At 45.0% G+C, this 21,564-nt stretch overlaps 1 protein-coding gene across 4 annotated transcripts; it reads left to right on the top strand.

Moving 5' to 3' along the window:
- Positions 1-1,232: 1,232 nt before the first annotated feature.
- Positions 1,233-13,073, top strand: Ftsj1 (FtsJ RNA 2'-O-methyltransferase 1). Of its 4 annotated transcripts, XM_026406760.2 has the most exons (14): positions 1,233-1,307; positions 1,442-1,518; positions 3,255-3,454; positions 3,718-3,787; positions 3,874-3,964; positions 4,380-4,458; positions 6,915-6,967; positions 7,054-7,107; positions 7,194-7,296; positions 7,401-7,484; positions 8,204-8,307; positions 8,396-8,590; positions 9,262-9,303; positions 12,532-13,073. In XM_026406760.2, the coding sequence occupies exons 3-13, from the start codon at positions 3,334-3,336 to the stop codon at positions 9,292-9,294; spliced, it is 987 nt and encodes a 328-aa protein (XP_026262545.2). In that variant the 5' UTR covers positions 1,233-1,307; positions 1,442-1,518; positions 3,255-3,333; the 3' UTR covers positions 9,295-9,303; positions 12,532-13,073. The 4 variants fall into 4 exon arrangements, with proteins under 4 accessions (XP_026262545.2, XP_026262547.2, XP_026262546.2 ...); XM_026406762.2 differs by having other exon boundaries at positions 1,263-1,518; positions 8,210-8,307; XM_026406761.2 differs by having other exon boundaries at positions 1,263-1,518; positions 3,293-3,454.
- The last annotated feature ends 8,491 nt before the right edge of the window (positions 13,074-21,564 follow it).

Raw genomic sequence — 21,564 nt, forward strand, 5'->3', positions numbered from 1 at the left:
TACAAACAAGAGATGTTGTGTCCGCCGAAAAAAACTAAAATAAATAAATAAACTCTCTCTCTCTCTCTCTCTCTCTCTCTCTCTCTCTCTCTCTCTCCCCCTCTCCTCTCTCTTTAAAAAAAAAAAAAAAAAAAATATTAAATATATCATTATATATTTCTTTATATTTACATATGGAATATTTATATTTATTATTTGTATACTATTACATTTGTTTACTATTACATATTTATTATTTGTTTACTATTACATGATTTCTGTACTGGTAAATATTATACATCACTATATTTCTATATAACCATATACATATCACGCCAAATGCCATTATGTTCATACTCCTAATACATATTTTATAAATATATATATTTTATACACACACACTAGACGAGCTCAAGGGAGCGGAGCATGTGGAAACTCCTCTCTTCTGCCAAAAGTCGGAGTGTGTTCGTTCATTTACTGATTAATGAGAAGGTTACCAGAACATAACTCAGTGCACTCAGAACAGTGCCTAGAACATGGGAAATGCTGTAATTTTTCCATTACATTTATGTTTTCTGCACTAGATCGCGATGCATATCTAGTCTTTTCGGTGGGCGGGAATTAAAAATGTTTTAAGAAAAAAATGTTTGAGGAACACAATTACGAAGGGACGGAGAGTGTCCTAAACTACACCTCTTTAACCCTCCCAATAACACTGAATTCTACTCCATTTTTTAGTTCCCATTTTCCACCTGGGGGAAACCGAAGCTCTGTGATGACAAAAATTAAAGACAGCGATACCCAACAGCGGAAGAGGCGTTAGAAAAGGCGCAGAGTGGCTTCCACGTGCTCGGGTATTTTAACAACGCACTTTACTTAAAGTTCAAACCCCCAGCAGTCATTTCGCTTCACGCCATGCGTGGAATGAATAGGCGCTATCATGCCCGTTGCATGCTGGGAAGTGTAGTCCATAGGCTCAATGACCACCCAGATTCAATTTGGGAGGAGCGGGGGAGTAATTCGATCTTTTTTTTTTTTTTCCTTTTAGTTGTCAAAAGACCTTTACTTTATTTACTTTTATGCGGTGCTGAGAATCGAACCCAGTGCCATACACATGCTGGGCAAGCTCTCTACTACTGAGCCACAACCCCAGCCCCAGCAATTCGTTCTCGGTGTTGGAACAAAAGAACAAAGAATCAGTTCTCCTGCGTTGCGACGTTTTGAACACGTAGTGCGTGAGTTCAGCCGTTCGGGTCGTGCCCATTGCATGCTGGGAACGGAGTTCTCGTGACCCGGATATGTCGACCGAAGATGATGGGACCCACGTTGTACGTTCAGATCGGGTCTGGATTTGGCGTACCAGGACGTCAAGTTTGCCCCGCTTGTAATACCGCTTAGGTATGCGTGACAGGCATTCAGTTCAACTACGAAAACAAACTGAAGCCCTATCGTTTCTCACCAGTTTATGGTCTTGCTGTGGCTCTGACTGCTGGCGCACCACCTTCCTTCCTCCTGCACCTCCCCGCACCAAGAGCTAAGGTAGGATGTGGATTCTGGCCAAGACTGGAGGCATGCCTGCTCAGTCCCGCCGGCCGGGGATGGAGGAAGTTGCGCTTTCCGCGCCGCGGGTTACGTAGTCTAGGCGTTTAGCATCTGGTAGACTACAGACCCAAGATTTGTCTACAGAAAGGAACTAGAACGCTAGAATGCTAGACGAACTCGAGGGAGCGGAGCACGTGGCAACACAATGGTTCGTGGAGCTGCCCAGAAGGGGGATCGAGTGGTCCCATAGGGACCACCGTCTTGGATGTGATAAAGACAGACCGGGGCGTGTGGCCAGAGGGCCATTCATGGAAGGTTAGTGGGACCTCTGGGGTAATAGAAGTCTGGTGGGATGATACCGGGAAATCAATAGGAGCTAATTAGGAATGTTTTTGTCAATATATTCATGGGGGCTTGTGGGTTGTGTTCATTGATTGATTAATGAGGAGGTTGTGCAGTTGGCAACTAGAAAATAGAGAGGTGTTTGGGGGTGTGTTCCCCAAGGGATTGATGACGATATAATATACAATGGGTTAATGGATAGTGATGGGGCATAATAATCAAAATGGTGAGGCTACAGAGGAAATAACAAAGATGGATGGGAGTCCTGATTAAGGCACTAACAGGAGCAGTGTTAAAATAAGACACAATGAGAGGCTGATGAGCTTGTGTTGGGATGTTGTGCCATGATCATGGAGGAATTAATAGGGGCAGAGTGAGCAAAGAGTGGGTAATAGAAAGCTGTTGGGATGTAGTCATCAGATGATCAGTGGAAGGCAGGATGGGCAGTAAGGAAATAATGGGGGAATGGGGAACTTACCTCTGAGCATCATGGAGTAATGCTATTGTATGTTAATGAAGGGTTACCAGATGACTAGTGGTGTGATCTATAGGTCAATTGGAGTGCTGAGTTAATGGGATCTGATAAATCAATACTTGAGAACTTAATGGGGAGCTAACAGGCCATAATCCTCTAGGCATAATCAGGTGTTAAGGATGTCGTAAGAAGTTATTACTGGGAGCCTAATCATTGAAGGGATAAGTGGAGGATGGGTAGACAGAAAAAGATTAAGGAGATGGGAAGTACAGCGTACAGCGAGGGTAAAATGGATGAAAAGCAAGGGGTTAATCAGGGGCTAATAGGGCTCTTTGGAATAACTGAAGAAATGGTCAGTAAGATGTTAATGGGGATGAAGTGGGCAGAGACAGGTGAGAGAGTCACAGAGCCAGGTGCGGTGGTGCTTGCCTGTAATCCCAATGACTCGAAAGGCTGAGGCAGGAAGATTGCAAGTTTAAAGCCAGTCTTGGCAATTTAGCAAGGCCCTAAGCAACTTAGTGAGACTTTGTGTCAAAATTGAAAAATAAAAAGAGCTGAGTTGTAGCCCCGTGGTTAAGTCCTCCTGGGTTAAATCCCCAGTACCAAAAAAGAAAAGAAAGGAAAGGAAAGAACTATGAGACACAGATTACTGCATGGAGTGTCAGTAACAGGGATGGATAGTGGACAGGGTTCAGTAACAGGTCATTCTATCAAATAACTTTTGGGTTTGTGGGATCTTCAGGGTAAGTGTCTGTGATGAGCAATAGGGCCTGAGAAATTAGTGATAGGATCTTTGGGGCCCCATGAGGTCAGTGGGGTCAGTGGGTGGACTTCAGTTTTCTCAGGAGTTCGGTGAGTGGTCTTGTGCATCCCGTGAGCATAGTTAAGTGTGCATGATTCTCTCTGCCCTGCATAGGTAGGTGGTGGCCCACTCACTTGGTTACTAATACACAGTGGCATCAGCTGACTGCTGACAAGTCCTTGAGCAGTGTGAAATGGGACGGACATCAAAGGACAAGCGGGATGTCTACTACCGTCTGGCCAAGGAGAATGGCTGGCGGGCCCGCAGTGCCTTCAAGCTGTTACAACTCGATGAAGAATTCCAGCTCTTCCAAGGTCCCTAACTGGTGGGCAAGTCACCCTTGGGGGAGGATCGGCACAGACACGTGCCTCATTCTGCAGAGCTTCCTGCCATGGGTGGGCTGATTGGAGGGTCTCTGGGGCAAGCAGGAAGATGAGTCAAATACTCAGGAGGATGTTGGCACCTGGGCAGTAGGTAGACATGGATGCTCCCCACGGGAGAGGGATAAACTTTGCAGGGTCCTCAGGCTTGAGAGATGGGTGCGGCTGACCAATATACTTTCACTGTGTGTGCCCAGGTGTGACACGGGCAGTTGATCTATGTGCAGCCCCGGGCAGCTGGAGCCAGGTGCTAAGCCAGAAGATTGGGTAAGTGGTAGGAGAGGTTAGGAGGGACCAGGTGGGGGAAGGGCCAGAAATGAAAACTGGGCTGATGTGGGCCACATTGTCCACAGGAGCCAGGGGTCTGGACAAGTTGTGGCTGTGGATCTGCAGGCTATGGCTCCACTACCAGGTGTGGTACAGATCCAGGGAGACATCACCCAGGTGAGAATGTGGTTGAGGGTATTGGGATGTATTCTGAGTGAAAGCCACCACCTGGGGGCTGTGGAAAGTGGAAGATAGAGCAATAGAATTAGAAAGAGGGCTGGGTGTGTAGCTCAGTGGTAGAGTGATTGCCTAGCATGTGCAAGGCCCTGGGTTTGATTCCCTAGCACTGCAAAAAGAGGGATGGGAGGGGGTAAACAGGCTAGAAAGACAAAGACTACCAGCTGAGAAACAACCAGCAGGTTGTTACCACAGGGCAGCCACAAATAATGATGACACTGGGTCCCTAGACATGGAACCCTATTCTTTGAAAACTTGGATTACCCAGGGCCTTCCAGTCCAGGGCCATGAGCAGGTGGGGTTCAAGGGAAGTAATGGGGAGCCCTGGGGCCACTCATCATCCCTCTTTTTCTAGCTTTCCACTGCCAAGGAGATCATCCAGCACTTTGAGGGCTGCCCTGCGGACCTAGTGGTGTGCGATGGGGCTCCCGACGGTAAAAGTGGGGAGGAGTATCCTTCTCGGTGCCTCTCACCTTAATTGACTTTCTGCCTCTTCCTTCTGTTCTCAGCTTTTCTCCACATCTTGCAACTTATGCCCACCTCTGCTGCCTGTTCTCTGCCTCTGTCTTTGCTCCCACCCCTACCAGCCTTTCGGGTTTTGTTTTGTTTTGTTCTACAGGATTGGGGATAAAACCCAGGTCTCATGCATGCCAAGCAAGTGCTTTACCACTGAGCCACATCCCTAGTCTTCAGTTTTGGTTTTGTGCCTCTTATCCACCCTTCCTTCTTCTCTCTGAACCTGTTGAATTCCACATTACTTTTTTTTAATCCAATCAGTCATCCATTCAAAACTCATTTGTGGCTGGATGTGGTAGCACATGCCTAAAGGCTACCAGGAGGCTGAGGCAGGAGGATCGAAAATTATATGCCAGCCTGGGCAACTTAGTGAGACTCTGTCTCAAAATTTAAAAAATAAAGAGCTGGGGATATAGCTCAGTGGTAGAGTGCTTGCCTAACATATGCAAGACCCTGTTCTGTCCCCAGTACTATATACACACAAAAAAATTTGCTGAACACCTGTTACGTTGGGAAGAAATTCACAAATAAAATTTCATTGATCTGTTGGGTATGGTGGTACAAGCTGGTAATCACTGCTACTTGGGAGACTGAGGCAAGAGGGGTCTTAAGTTTGAGGCGAGCCTGAGCAATTTAGCAAGACCCTATTTAAAAAATTAAAAGAGGGCTGTGTATGTAACTCAGTTGTAGAGCACTTGCCTTGCTTGCATCAAGCCCTGTGTTTAGTCCTCAGTGTACACACACATACATAGAGACTCCACTTCATGGAGCTCATGTTCTAGTGGGAGCAGATGGGAAAAAAAATAAATGATTAACTAGCTGGGCATGGTGGCACATGTCTGTAATCCCCACAACTCAGGAGGCTAAGGCAGGTGGATCACAAGTTCACAGCCAACTTCAGTCATTTAGTGAGGCTGTAAGCAACTTAGACCCTGTCTCAAAATACAAAATAAAAAATGGCTGGGAATGAAGTTGGGTGATTAAGCACCCATGGGTTCAATCCGTAGTACCCAAAAATAACAATGGTAAAATAAAATATGACTGAATATCTAGCATGTTAAAAAGTAATTGGTAAAAGCTAGAGATGTAGCTCAGTGGTAGAGAGTGCTTGCCCAAGATGTGCTTAATTTCCAGCACTACCACACACCACACACACACACACACACACACACACACACACACACTCTCTCTCTCTCTCTCTCTCTCTCTCTCTTTCTCTTTCTCTCTCTCTCTCTCTCTCTCTCACACACACACAATGGGATATGTACCATAGGGAAATCAATGAAACAGGCAAATAAATGGGAAATGTGTTGGAATTTTAAATAGAAGGCCTCACCTTCTTGACAGCAGAGACCTAAAGGAGGTGAGGGAGCAAGCCATGGATATATATCTGGAGGAAGAGTGAGCCAAGCAAAGTTTCAGCCTGTGCAAAGACTCTGAGGTGGGAAGGTGCTCAGTATATATGAGGAAGAGTGGAGAGATCAGTGTTGTTGGAACAGAGTAAGGGGGGGGCAGTGATATGAAATAAGGCAAAGGGCTGGGATGTGGCTCCGTGGAAAAGTACTTGTTTGGCATATGTGATACCCTGGGTTTAATCCCCAGTACCGTTAAAAAAAAGGAAATAAGAAAAGTGACAGGAGACAGATGCTGGTGGGCTGCAGTGATGATGTTGCCTTTTTCACTGGGATGAATGCTTGGAGAAAACTGTGAGAGGGCTAGGCATGGTGATGCACATCTGTAATCCCAGTGACTCGAAGGGCTGAGAATGTGGCTTGGTGGTTAAGTGCCCCTGGATTCAATCCCCAGTACCAAAAACAAACAAACAAAAAATGGAGTATCATGGGCAGAAGACTGTGCCTGGCTTAGCTTGTGGCAAGACCCACAGCTGTTTAAGCAGTGGGAGGGACAAGGGTGGAAACGGGGCCCCAGGAGGAAGAGGCCACTGTAGTAGTCCAGGTGAGTGATAAATGGCTATGGTGGAAAGAAGAACTAAGGAACTGGGCCTAAACAACTGGAAAGATGAAGTGAGTGAAATGGGGAAGATGGGGAGAGGAGCAGGTTTGAGAAGGGAGATCAGGAGTTTGCTTTTGGACTTGTTGGAGCTGGGCGATCTTGCCTGTCAATCTGGAGCTCAGGGAAACCATCTAGACTGGAAGTGGAAATGATAGTGTTGCTTGTGCTGTGCATGTGTTTGGAGAATTACAGTTATTTCCTAAGGGTTAGTAGCTCAGAATATTCCTCCAGTTGGCAGATACTAATTTGCATCCAGAATCTTAGCAGATGGCAACTGTTGTTTTTGGCTATCTAATATCTCTGGTATGAGAAGAAGCATAGAACAAGATCAGCCCCCCTAATGTTCTTCGTCTCACCACAGTTACTGGCCTCCATGATGTGGATGAGTACATGCAGGCCCAGCTCCTCCTAGCCGTGAGTAATGTCTGGCCACCCCTGCCCTCCTTTGGTCCCCTCCCAACTATCTGCACCTCAGCCTCAGCCATCTGTCCTGCTCACAGGCTCTGAACATTGCTACACATGTCTTGAAGCCAGGGGGCTGCTTTGTGGCCAAGGTAAGTCTTGGGCAACCTGGTAGAGTATAGAGAGAGGTCATTGAGGGCTGTCCTTACCTCTCCATCTTGGCCTCTCCACCCTACAGATATTCCGAGGGCGGGATGTGACCCTGCTTTATAGCCAGCTGCGGGTCTTCTTCTCCAATGTGCTCTGTGCCAAGCCCAGGAGCAGCCGGAACTCCAGCATTGGTCAGTGCAGCAGAGCCCAGGCTGGCAATGGGCTACTTGGGAACTCAACCAACACGGGGTGGAGGTGGCAGTCCTTTACCCCTCACTCCAGATTCCCCCCACAGAGGCCTTCGCTGTCTGTCAGGGTTATGACCCTCCTGAGGGCTTTGTACCAGACCTGACCAGACCCCTGCTGGACCATTCGTACGGTGAGAGCCAAAGCTTTGGGCCCATCACTGGGGAAACTAACCCCAGCCTTATGCAAGTGATGTGTCTTCAGCCTCACCCCCTGGGGACTATTTTGTCCCAGAAGAGCTTCAACCCAGTTAGTCCCCTAGTGGTAACTCTTGATCTTGGTGAAAACTCTGTCCTTGGAGGATCCTAAGCCCTGTCCCAGGAAAGACTTCACCTGCCTAAGAAAATTGTCTTAGGAAGACCTTAGTTATACACCCCCAGGTGGAAAGCTCTCCCTTGTCAAACTTTTGCCTCATGGGGTTTTTTTCATGTGTGTGTATGTGTGTGTGGTGGTGGTGGTGCTGGGATTGCAACCTGGGGCCCAACCCACACTGGGCAAGTGCTCTACCACTGAGCCACATCCCCAGCCCCCATGAGGTGAGGGTCTCTAGCCTTGACCTCCCCCCATGGGAAATGACAGATCCTGCCCTCAAGGGCATCAAATTACAATGAGATAAGGAGCAAACAGTGTATAGTAGAATGCTGGGTGAACATGAGTGGCACTGAAAAATCAGAGCAAGGGCCAATGTATTAGAAGGGGTGGCTGGGAGGGCGCCCCTCCCCCCCAACCAAAAAACAGGTTGTTGGTAGAGGAGGAGAGCAGTTGGTAGCTATGTGGGGACAATTGGTCACCCATACTGCAGCCTGAATTATGACTGGCCTCGTCCTCAGTATCTCTTTGCCTGTTTCTAAGACTCAGATTTCAACCAATTGGATGGTCCCACCCGCATCATTGTGCCTTTTGTGACCTGTGGGGACCTGAGTGCTTATGATTCGGATCGCAGTTACCCACTGGATGTGAGTGCCAGCCATCAGGAGGCGGTTGGGGAAGGCTATCCTAGGTTCTCAGATTATCACTATCTCTATGCCTTTTGTATCCCCACAGCTGGAAGATGGCTCCGAGTACAAGTATACTCCACCCACACAACCCCCCATTTCACCCCCATACCAGGAGGCCTGCACATTGAAGAAGAAGGGGCAGCTGGCCAAGGAGATCCGTCCCCAGGACTGCCCCATCAGCAAAGTGGACACATCCCAGCCCCTGGCCAATCCTCAGTGCCACAGCCTGCTGGGCTCTGAGGTCTGGAGACATGGCTCTGAGCCCACATAGACCCCCTCCCAATGTAGCTCTTTGCCCTGAGTCACATGCTTCTACTTTCTTGCCTCCCAATAGCTATAAAAATAGTGGGTTGGGATTGTGGCTGAGTGGTAGAGTGCTTGCCTAGCATGTTTGAGGCACTGGGTTTGATCCTCAGAACCACGTGTAAATAAATAAAAAAGGTACATCAACAACTAAAAAATATTTTTAAAAAATAATGGGTTGGGGGTTGGGGATATAACTCAGTTGGTAGAGTGCTTGCCTCGCATGCACAAGGCCTCTGGGTTCAATCCCCAGCACCACATACACACACAAAAAAACTGGCAAATCTTAACTATATGTTAATTGTACCTCAATAAAATTGACACAAAAAATGTTTTAAAAAATGATGGCTTGGGGTTGGGGCTAAATGGTAGAAGCTTGCCTAGCACATGTGAGGCACTGGGTTTGGTCCTCAGTACCCCATAAAAATAAATAAAATGGGAGTATAGTGTCCCTCTTCAACTAAAATATATAAAAAATAATGAGTTGATCCATGCATGGTGGCACATGCTTGTAGTCTCAACCACCAAAAGAAAGAAAAAATGGGTCTACTCAAGCAAAATAAAAAGATTTTACCAAATATCTGAGTCCCTTTTCTTTTTCTTGGGTAGATGGAAGACAATGAAATTAATTATTCGTCTTAACACAGTAAGGTAAGTTTCCTTTTTATCTTATGGGGTCAAGTAAAGGGGAAAAGCTCAGTAAAATATCGCCTTATTGTTTTGGAGATGGGGGTGGAGGGAATTTTCACTATATTTCCCAGGCTGGTCTCAAATTCCTGAGCTCAAGTGATCCTCACTTAAGCCTCAGTCTCAGTCCCTAGCTGGAACTATAGGCTTTTTTTTTTCCTTATTTTTTTTTAGTTGTAGATGAACAAATACCTTTATTTTATTTATTTATTATTATGTGGTGCTGAGGATAGAACCCAGGGCCCCCACATATTACCTGTTGATGCATTCAATAAATGTTTATGACATACTGTGTGCCAGGCATTGCTCTAGGTTGATAGAGCATGGAACAAAAGAGGTAAATAGCCCTCACTGAGCTACTACTTTGGGAAAGAGTTAATAAATAATAAAACAGTCTTTGAATGGACACATTGTAAAAAGCTTATATAAGTTATTTTTATATATCTTGCAATATATATACAAACATGTATGTATGTATATCTTACAACACTGTCATGTGCTGCATAATGAAGTTTTGGTCAGTGGTGGACTGCATGTACTATGGTGGTCCCATAAGATATATAGTGATGATGTACTGATCTTGGTTTGTGTAAATACACACGATGACATTCATACAGTGATGAAATTGCCTCAGGACATTTCTCACAACATGTCCTTTTTTTTTTAAGTGACAAGATTGTATATGTAATATGTAAAAGTAATATGGGATATAAAAAATAGAAAATGATAAAGCAGAGTAAAGAGAATCCGGGATTCTAGGCATAGTTGTTTGGGGGTTTTTAAAGGATTGTCAAGGAAGGCCTCCCTGAGGTTTTCAGCAAAGACCTGAAACAGCTAGGGAAGGGAATCCATATTTACTTAGTAGAGAGCATGCCAGGGAGAGGAACTGTGTTGGAAAACAGCATGGGTCCAGTTGACCTGTAGCAGATTAGGCTAAACTCCAAATGTTGGAGGACCCTTCCTTCTTTCCTTCATCTCCTCTAGCTCCCACAGTGATTCCCCCATAGCACTGTGGAACCCAGGACCTCATGCATGCACTCTACCACAGAGCTACACGCCCATCCCTAAGGGTACCCATTTTTGACAGTGGCCTAACAGGTTGTCCAGTCTTTTGTTAAAAAGATACCTTTTTAAAATTGAACAGGGCTGGGACCAAGTACAGTGGCTCACATCTTTAATCCCATCTACTAGGGAGGCTAAGGAGAATTGTAAGTTCAAGGCCAGCCTCGGCAATTAAGCAAAACCCTGTCTCTAAAAAGACTGGGGGTATATAGTTCAGTGGTTCTAGGTTTAATCCCCAGCACATTTTTTTTTTTAATTGAGGGACTGAAGATGTAGCTCAGTGACTGACCACTTTCCTAGCATGTATGTGGACCTGGGTTCAATCCCTATCACACAACAAAAAGTATATTTTTTTTCTAAATAAGGGGCTGGGGTTGTAGCTCAGTACTAGGTTGCTTGCCTAGCACATGTTAGGCATTGGGTTTGATCCTCCACTGTGTAATATAAATCAAATGAAAATATGTGTCCATCTACATCTTGAAAAATGATAAAAAATTGAAACATCAAATCGCAATGGGGAAAGATATTTACAATCCTTACATATAGCACCTTTAATATTTAAAAGGCCCTAATAGCTATGTGCGGTTGCAAACACCTAAAATCCCAGTGACTCAGGAGGCTGGGGCAGGAGGATCACAGATTTGAGGCCAGCCTCAGCAATTTAGCAAGACTGTTTCAAAAAAAAAAATTTTAAACATATATATATATATTTATTTAATTGTAGTTGGACACAATACCTTTATTTTTATGTGGTTCTGAGGATGGAATGCAGTGCCTTGCACATGCTAGGTGAGTGCTCTACTGCTGAGCCACAAAGCCAGCCCCTCCAAAAAAATTTTTATAAAGGACTGCAGGTGTAGCTTAGTGGTAAAGTACCCCTGGGTTCGATCCCTGGTACTTAAGTAAATAAAAGGTCCTATAAATCAATAAGGAAACAAAAATATGAAAATGGCCAGTGAGCACATGAAAAGATGCTGGTTGGAGAAACTTAAAAAAAATTGACAATACTAAGTTTTTGGAATGACATGCAACAATTTGAAACCAGGTACAATTGTACCAGAAACAAATGTACCATTGGAATACTAGGAATATAGGAGGTGCAGCCCCTGTGGAAAACTGTTAGATAGTATTTACTAAAATGTGTGTATGCCAATTCCACTCCTAAGAAATGAGTACTAGAAAGGACTGGACCTCTTGGTTGCCATCTTCCTGGCAGTAGTCATGATACAGTTGCTGTTCCCCTTAACATCCACAAAGTTGGCCATAGGCATGCACATGGCTAATAGTTTGAGTTGTCTGTATTGTTGGTTCTACATAACACTGAGTATACCTGCCATTTGTTACCTCAATAAAATTACTACTTCTTCATTTTTGGTACCAGGGATTGAACTCAGGGGCACTCAACCACTGAGCCACATCCCCAGCCCTATTTTGTATTTTATTTAGAGACAGGGTCTCACTGAGTTGCTTAGCACCTTGCTGTTGCTGAGGCTGGCTTTGAACTCTTGATTCTCTTTCCTCAGCCTCCTGAGCTGCTGGGATTACTGGTGTGCATCACTGTGCCCAGCATCTTAACTGTTCTGAAGAGTACACTTCAGTGACAACTTTTTTCATCTTTCCAAATTAACTGACTTCCCTTAACCCTAATGCCCCTAACTTGTGGTTTTCCTGCCTCAGCCTCCTGAGCCACTAGGATTATAGGCATGCGCCACCATGCCTGGCAAAATTACTATTTTTGATATTAATATTTTTATGGATATTGTATGTTCATAGTAGCACCCCATTAAATCGTGGTCTATTCACAGTAGAGGACTACACAGCAATAAAATGAACATCCTGTAATTATACAAAATAACACCTTAACAGTTAATAAACTGAACATATGTTTTATGCATTTTTCTGTTATGGTTCACAGTAAAAGTAAGGGAGAAAGTTACTGAAAAAAATATTAGCAGCTTAGTGAACAATGATTATAGTAAAAGAAAAATGGGAACTTTCTTCTTTTCCATGATGCTGGGAATTGAACACATCATCGTCACTTGCTAGGTAAGCACTCTGCCATGGAACTATACACCCAGCTCCTGAAAACATTTATTTTTGCTTAAAATTTCCTTTGTCTTTGACTTTCAGTTAGCTGGCAAGCTGATACAACTTAGAAGCTGCTGCCTGTCAGGAAAAACAGAACTTGAGTCGATGAACTTGTTTTCAAACATCAGCAAGACTTGAACAGACAAGCCTGGTGTGGAAATCTACAATAACCTCCACAAGGACAACAAAGACAGAACTAGTGCAGAAGTCTGCTGCAATAGAGTAGAACTTTCTTGAACTTGCGTGAGACCTACCTCTTCTCTAAACCTCTCTCGGGGTGTCCAGAACTTCCCCTGAAAGCAGGAATTTTACCTGGATAGATGTCAGGTGTATCCAATGTACTTGATGGAGGAAACTATTACATCTTTATTTTCAATAAAACTGAAATTTAGTTTTACTCCCAGTTATGAATGCTGCCCACAAATCACAACAGTAAAAGTGGTACCTGCAATTTTCCCATCAATGCAAGTCAGTTATTTTTTGTTTCATTACAATTGTTACAGACATCTTAAAATATTATTCACATTCTTTACCACTTTGGATGACAACAGATCTTATAATCTGATGTTCTAATAAAAATCCAATTGTTACATCCCAATTTTTTTCTGTTTAATATATAGTGATAATTGTATTTCAGTAGAATTGATTGTAATATTTTGTGTGTGTGCAAGCACATGTGCACATTTGCTTTAAATATTTAAGAGCTGGGGGTATAGCTCACTGGTAGAGTGCTTGCCTAACATAGGCAATGCCCAGGATTCCATCCCTAATGCTGCCAAAAAAAAAAAAAAAAAAAAAAAAAACAAAAAACCTCTCTAAGCCCAGTACAGTGGCACACATACCTGTACTTGGGAGGCTGAGGTAGGAGGAATACTTGAGCCCAGGAGTTTGAGGCCAGACCAGGCAAATATAGCAAGACTCCATCTCAAGAAAATCTGTGGAAGGGATCCATAGATTTGATGAACTGTTATAGGGTTTCCAAAATAAATGTTTTAGATTCAAAACCCTTTTCTTACTGGGCATGGTGGCACATGCCTATAATCCCAGCAGCTTGGGAGGCTGAAGCAGGAGGATCACAAATTCAAAGCCAGCCTCTGCAACTTAGTGAGGCCCTAAGCAACTCAGTGAGACATCCTGTCTCTAAATAAAATATAAAAGGGCTGGGTATGTGGCTTAAATGCCCCTGGTTGAGTACCCCTGGGCTCAATTCCTGGTACCAAAAAACAAAGACCTCTCTTAAGCTGAGGCAGAAGAATCACAAGTTTGAGGCCAGTCTTGGCAATTTATTAAGACCATATCTCAAAAAAGGGCTGAAGATGTAGCTCAGTGCCTTCATTAAATCTTCAGTATGGGTGGGGGGCGGCTAGACTTCTAGCCAGAGAGAATGTTTTCTGCAACTTAATCCTGTATTATTAGGAACCCACACTGTGTGTGACCCAAGAAACATCCACACCCTAGACTGACCCGAGGCATTTCCGTATCTGGCTGTGACCCAAGGAGTGTCTGCACCCCAGTCTGTGTGGCCCAGGAATGTACATTCTTGAGTCAGAAGCAGTGTCCAATCCGTTTTGGAATTCCTGTTTAAACTGCAGTGTGTGGTTACAGGTGTATCTATATTTCAGTTTCTGGCCACAAGAATGACCACACCTATGTGTGACTCCAGAAATGTCCATTCCACACTCATGAGTCTAGGATAGAGTCCACACCACAGTGATTTAACCCAGGAGACTTTTTACCCAAGACAGTGTGACCACAGGAATGTCCACACACCAGTCTGTCTGGCCCCAGAATATGAACAACCTAGAATAACGGCAGAAGTGTCCACACAAAAAGCTTGTATGACCACAGGCATAGCCATACCCATTGTAGTGTGAATTCTGCCTGCAAGAGCCTGTGAGACCCACAAGAGTCACCACACCAGGCTTTGTGAGCCCAGTAACAGCGATGACTTAGTCTGTGGCTGCAAGAGTTTCCATAGCCCAGTTTTACTAGTGCCACAAGTGTGCATACTTCAAACTGTGACTAAAGAAAATTTCCACATTCCAGTCTGGGTGAACTCATGGGAGTATACAGCTCAGTCTGGTGTTCTGAGAATGGATTTGCCCTGGTCTGGCCACCTCTGAAGTGTTTGTACTCCAGTCCCTGTGACCCCAGTAGTGTCCTTTTGTAAGTCAATGTGATCCCAAGATGGGTATGACTGGAAGAAGTGATCCAGGCAAAGGAGGAAATCTATGCCAAGGCCAAGCTTGAGGCAGGAACTTGGCTGGCACATTTGAGGAATAGCAAGATCAGTGGGCTGGAGGAGAGTGAGCAAGAGAGCCATTAATAGGAGGTGGGGTAAGAGAGGACCTGTAAGGCTTCATGGGTCATGAAGAGGACTTCAGATTTTTCTCTGAGAGACAGGAATCACTCAAGGAGGGGCTCTGCAGAATAAGGCCATAGCTGACTTAGGTTGTAACACAATCCTTTTGGCTGCTGTGGTGATGGTTACCTGACAGTTTCTGAGAACTCTAAAAAGATGAAATTCATTGTACATAAATTGTAACTCTAAATTTAGACATGCTTTTTAAAGTGCAACACTTTGCAAGGAATAAAGAGTTCTATGGCTGGCCAGGAGCAGCGGCACAAGCCTGTAATCCCAGCTACTCTGGAGGCTGAGGCAGCAGAATTGCAAGTTCAAGTCAGCCTGGATAATTTGGTGAGACCCTGTCTCAACATTAAAAAAAAAAAAATTTAAAAAGTGGCTGGGGATGTAAATCAATGATAAAGAATGTACCTGGGTCGTTTCCCAGTAACATCAAAGAATTATATGGGGGCTGGGGCTGTAGCTCAGCAGCAGAGCGCTTGCCTAGCATGCATGAGGCACTGGGTTCGATCCTCAGCACCACATACAAATAAACAAAATAAAGGCATGCGGTCCATCTACAACTGCAAACACACACACACACACACACACACACACACACACACACACACTCATACATACACATCCAAAACAAAAAAGAGTTACTTGTCTATGAGGTAAAGGCTGTTGAGATCATGCCTACTATTCCTGCTCTCCTCCTGTGCTTTCTGCACTGACATGTCCAGGAATGTGCCTGAGGAGGAAGGGGAGTCCTGGCCTCCCTACAGCTGCTTAAAGTAGCACTTCGTTTATTGTCTATTATACACTAAATTGTGGCTTCAACAAATTCAAATAGTGAAGTTTAGTCCCCAATGTGACTATACAGTCACTCTAGATATCCATGAATAACTGGTTACAGGACCCCACTACCACCACCCAAATCCCCAGATGCTTAAGCCCTCATATTAAATGGCATAGTATTTGCATATAGCCTACACATATCCTCCCATGTACTTTAAATAATTTCTAGATTACTTATAACACTTACTATGATGATAATGCTATGTAAATGGCTGTTACACTGTATTGTTATTTTTAATATTAATTTTTAGTTATAGGTGGACACAATATCTTTATTTTATTTTTATGTGGTGCTGAGGATCAAACCCAGTGCCTCATGCATGCTAGGCAAGCGCTCTACCTCTGAGCCACAATTCCAGCCCCCAATGTATTGTTATAATGACAAGGGGAAAAGTCTGTACATATTCAATACAGATGCAGTTTTTCTGAATATTTTCTGAAATTGGTTGAATCCACCGATGCAGAATCCACAGATACAGAGGATTGATTATTTGGAGAGCTGGCCTGCAAGGAGATGATTAAAGTGAAATGAAGTCAGAAGTGTGGGGTCCTAATCTGATAGGACTATTGTTGCTGTAAGAAGAAAAATGCAGGGCTGGGATCATGGTAGAGCGCTCGCCTAGTATGGGCGGGACCCAGGTTCGATTCTCAGCATCACATAAAAATAAAAGCATTGTGTCGTGTCCATCTACACCTAAAAAATAAATATTAAAAAAAAAGAAGAAGAAAAATGCCAGGCTTGGTAGAACACACCTGTTATCCCAGCAATTCAGGAGGTTGAGAGAGGTCAAACTTGGCAATTTACCATGACCCTATCTCAAAATTAAAGGGGCTGGGGAGGGCTGGGGCTGTGGCTCAAGCGGTAGCACGCTCGCCTGGCATGTGTGCAGCCCGGGTTCAATCTTCAGCACCACATACAAACAAAGATGTTGTGTCCGCTGAAAACTAAAAAATAAATATTAAAATTCTAAAAAAAAATAAAATAAAAAAATAAAGGGGCTGGGGATGTAGTTCTTTGGTAAAGCACCCCTGGGTTCAATCACCAGTACCACCAAAAAAAAAAAAAAAAAAAGAAGGAGGAGGAGGAGGAGGAAGAAGAGGAGAAGGAGAAGAAGGAGGAGGAGAAGAAGAAACACCAGAGCCTCCACCATCTGTACCCACATAGAGCAAAGGCCACATGAGGACAGATTGAGAAGATAGCTATCTACAACTCAGGAAGAGAGACCTCACCAGAAACCAACTTCACTGGTATTTTGACCTTGGATGTCCAAACTTCAGAACTGTGAGAACATAAATGTGTATCATTCAAGCCCCCCAGCCTGTGGGGTTTTGTTATTGCGCCAAAGCAACTGATATATGACCTGTCATTTTCAGGGATGATATCAGGAGACTCATCTTGACAATGTGTGAGAGGAGCAGGCAGTCAAATGAAGGAAGGAAAATTTGGCATAGCCTCCTCATCTAGTAGAAGGAGGCTCTGGAGCTGAGAGAACTGGTTGAACAGCTCAGGGAAAGCCAGAGATGATATTCATGGGTCCTGAGGGCTGTGCCCATGGAACATCCTCAGCTATATTGCAGGTTGAGTAATAATTACCTGGAGAGATTTCAGAACTGCCCACAGTCATCTTCTACTGCTCCACCCAAACCTGGTCTTGCCAGGTTATTTTCCCACACAACACATGCTGTTTTAAAGCCCTCATGCCTTGGATCAGAAAAGTAGGCCCAATGGTATCATCTCAGGCCTAGTGGTAGCCCAAGGGGAGTAGTAAACATCTAAGTCTCTCTAGAAGACCACATAGGGGCTGAGGAAAGCTGAGAGGAATCATGGGCCTTGCTTGTGCCTCGCCAGAAAGTTCTGCCAGATGGAGGAGCTGGGAGCCATTATTAGCCAGGCAGTATTGGTGGATGAAAGCCAAAGAGGATAACTGGTTGTGTGTGCCTGCACAAAAGTGTGTGTACATACATGTGTGCATCCCAGTATGTGTGAAGTTGTGCACATGTGTATTTATGCCTCTGTGTGTGTACATTTTAATGCTTTTGTGCATGCATGCATGCATGATACATGCTGTTTAAGATGAAGGTATGCTTAAATACACAGGTGTGCTACACAACTGCAAGTGTACATTCTTATGGAGATGCTAGAGTACCATGTGTTTGTTTGTTTTCTGGTACTGGGAATTGAACCCAGAGGTGCTTAACCCTGAGCCACATCCCCAGCCCTTTTCACTTTTTATTTTTGATATAGGGTCTCACTAAGTTACTGAGGGGCTTGCTAAATTGCAGAAAATGGCCTCAAACTTGAGATCCTCCTGCCTCAACCTCCCAAGCCACTGGGATTACAGGTGTGCACCACCATGCCTGGCTCTGACAAAGGTATATGTGAAAAACAACATGCGTATACACTGGGGGGGGTGTTTATACATGAGATACCATATGTAAACCCATATAGCCATCCATGGGTGCTAACCTGAGTGTTCTGGGGTTTCGTTATTGCTTAGTAGTAGTATCACTTCCTGGCCTTTGGGCTAAAATTGAGCGTAGTATTTGAGCCTATATATGTAGGCCAGTGTGCACATGCTTGGCTGTGTGTAAATGCGAAGGTGCAAGAGATCCTATTGGCCCAGTCTGGTGTGTCTTGTATGTAGATATGCATACCCTTGGGCATCCATGCATGTGCTAGCATGAGTTAACAGTACAGGTCTGGGCCTGGATGTCTGTACATGTGTCTCTGGGAACCTGTACACAAGTTGCTCGTGTGTGTGTGTGTGTGTGTGTGTGTGTGTTTATGTGTGTATGTATTTGCACATGCATGTGTCTGCAGGGATTTCCACTGGCCTGGGCCTTAGTATATGTACACCCCTGGGTTCTCATAATCACATATGTGTACACAGGTGAATATCTTTTTTTTTTTTTTTTTTTTTTTAAATAAGGCTATCTTTTTTTTTTTTTTAAAGAGAGAGTGAGAGAGGAGAGAGAGAGAGAGAGAGAGAGAGAGAGAGAGAGAGAGAGAGAATTTTTAATATTTATTTTTTAGTTCTCGGCGGACACAACATCTTTGTTGGTATGTGGTGCTGAGGATCGAACCCGGGCCGCACGCATGCCAGGCGAGCGCGCTACCGCTTGAGCCACATCCCCAGCCCACAGGTGAATATCTGTCCATGGGGCCAGGGCTGGGTGTTTGTCCACATATACCTGTGTGAACTTGCCTGTGTGTGTGGAAGTGATTAGGTATACCCGTGGACCTGGCCCTCTGTGCTCATGCAGATGTACCTTTGGATGCCTATTCATGTGTGTGTACCCAAGAGCAGGTATGCCCACAGGGCTAGGCCTGTATGTGTCTTCATGTATAATGCAGGGGGCCTATTCATGTATATGTGCAGGTTTCAGAAGTGGCCATGGGCCTGAGTTTAGGCATGTGTGTACATGTAGCCCTAGGATTCTGGGCATGAGTGTTCAGCTGTTGACAGTGGGCTTGGATCTTTGTGCCTATGCACATATACCTTGGGAGCCCAAGTATGACATTCATGCATGCATATGTGGCCTTTAGGGGAATAGTTGTACAGATTCACTTCCAACTTCACTTGGTCAGAGATCATAAGGAAAACCAAGGAATGCACTTCCTCTAGGAATCAAAGTTTTGGCAGAGCCAATGGAGTGAAATTTGGGACTATTTTTCTTGTCTTAATCCTTGTTACTTGGGACAAAGCTAGAGCTTAGAAAATGGCTCTTCCTTCCTTCAGCCTCTTCCCCCTTAGTTGAGATCTGTAGCAACCTAGAGACAATATGGTCAGGCTCCAGAGGGTTGGAAAGATGAGCAAGATTTGTAAACCACCATGATATGAGGCAGAAAGACCCCGTGAGCAAGGAGATTTGTGCCTGATACTCAGAGAAGGCTTCCTAGAGGGTAGGGTGGGAAAACTCAGTGAAGGGAGACCACAGCAATGGGGAGGAACTGGATATGCAGTACTGGGGCCTGGGGACAGATGGCAAGGCAAGGGGCACTCACAAGGCAAAGGCTTGGAGTGGAAAAGCAGTTTGACCAGGAAGCTGTGTCTGGCTCTCTCATGGCCAGTAGGAGACAAAGTGCACAGGCCTGGGAGGATCCCAGAGATGAAGGAGGGTTTGGGGGTAGGTGGGCATATATCTGTTCCTGGAACAGGCCCCTTAAGTTTGAAGAGTTGCCCAGGATTCCTGGAGCCCCCCGGGCCTAGGGTAAGCTGCCTCAGTATTGTCCATCCTCAAATGGCCAATCTGTCCACAGCCCAGGGCCAGGGAGGCATTTAACCTGACCAAGTACACCAAGGGCAGTGAACAGGTCGGGTGACTGCTCCCAAGACACAGACTTCTCCTACTCCCCTGCCACTTCATATCCTGCCCTCCGGGCAAACCTTGGAAATGGGCTGGAAGAGCCAGGTCTCCAGGCCCATCATGGGAAGCCAGGCCATGTGGGGCGGCAACCCTGGGCTAGGAAGGACACCAATACCACTGGCCATTGTCCCTGAAGGACCCACCTCCTAGGCCTGGTTTGAGAAGAGTGACTGCTGCTCCTAAATTCCCAATTTAGCCCAGATGGAGAACAGATTTGGAGAGGGCAGAGGGATGTCCCCTTCTGGTTTTAGCACCCAAGCCCTACCTAGCTTCACCCCTGAAAGCAATAAGGTACAGTGCGTAAGACCTCCCTGTACTCCCACCTCAAACCCAAGCCAAAGGCTTTCTTCTAGATCCTTCAGGAGCTCAAAATACTGACTGTAGAATATCAGGCAGCAGCAGGCCACCATCCATTGTGCAGGCTGTGCCCTGACAAAGGACACCTGGACAAAGAGAAACAGCCTGGACAGAAACAGCCTGGGCTCTAGCATCCTCATGTCCTAGCTTGGTGCTGTGTCCATCAAAAAGAAGGGCATTCTTTTCTAAAATTCCCACTTGAGTTGGTGGCGCCCCTCAGCGACCAAAAGCAAAGAAAATCTGGAGAAGTGGCAGAAAGTGGATATAGCCTGAGGGCTGGGTAGGCCTCACCCCAGCAATATCTCTGAGATAGAAAAATGCTCAGCCATTATCTTGTGAGCCCCATGCACAATTAGGAAAAAATGTAAAAAAAAGCTTTTCAATGCACAAAACAATTCCCCAGGTGCTCTTTGCAATGGAATGTAGGTTGCAGTCTTGCAAACTCTTAAGACTTATCTGATTCTTTCTATAGCCCCTTATCTTCTGCTAGGCCTTTTTTTTCCCACTCCGCTGCTGTATATTGAACCCAAGGGTGTTAAACCACTTAGCCACAACATGCCCAGCTCTTTTTCTTCTTCTTCTTCTTCTTCTTATTTTGAGACAGGGTCTTGCTAAGTTGCTGAGTCTGGCTTTGAACTTGCGATCTCCTGCCTCAAGGCTCTCAAGTTCCTGGAATTGTAGGTGTGTGCCACCATGCTCTACAGGTTAGGCCATTTTCAAACTGTAAGATAGAAGTTACCCTGTGCAAGACTCATGATTGCCATGCACAAAAATGCAAATGAAGCAGGGTTTGGTAGGCCAGCTACTCCCTGAGGCTTGAGCCCAGGTGTTTCAGGATGTAGGCTGGGCAACATAGGAAACCATATCTCAAATAAAAAAGAGTGTGAAATGCAGCCAACCATGGTGGTACACGCCTGTAATCCCACTGGCTCTGGAGGCTGAGGCAGGAGGATCACAAGTTCAAAGCCAGCCTCAGCAAAGTAGCAAGGTCCTAAGCAACTTATTGAGACTCTGTCTCTAAATAAAATATAAAGAGGGGCTGACAATGTGACTCAGTGGTTGAGTGCCCCTGGGTTCAATCAGGGAAGGGGGAAGTGTGAAATGCAAATGAACTTTTTCATATAGAGATATAACTGATTTCTACC

This window comes from Urocitellus parryii, chromosome X, assembly GCF_045843805.1.
Source record: "Urocitellus parryii isolate mUroPar1 chromosome X, mUroPar1.hap1, whole genome shotgun sequence".
Taxonomy (NCBI): domain Eukaryota; kingdom Metazoa; phylum Chordata; class Mammalia; order Rodentia; family Sciuridae; genus Urocitellus; species Urocitellus parryii.

Coding starts and splice junctions, on each gene's coding strand:
- Ftsj1 (XM_026406760.2), top strand. CDS start 3,334: ATGGGACGGACATCAAAGGACAAGCGGGATGTCTACTACCGTCTGGCC. Junction 7,485..8,203: donor CCTGCTGGACCATTCGTACG/GTGAGAGCCAAA, acceptor CCTGTTTCTAAG/ACTCAGATTTCAACCAATTG. Junction 8,308..8,395: donor ATCGCAGTTACCCACTGGAT/GTGAGTGCCAGC, acceptor GTATCCCCACAG/CTGGAAGATGGCTCCGAGTA.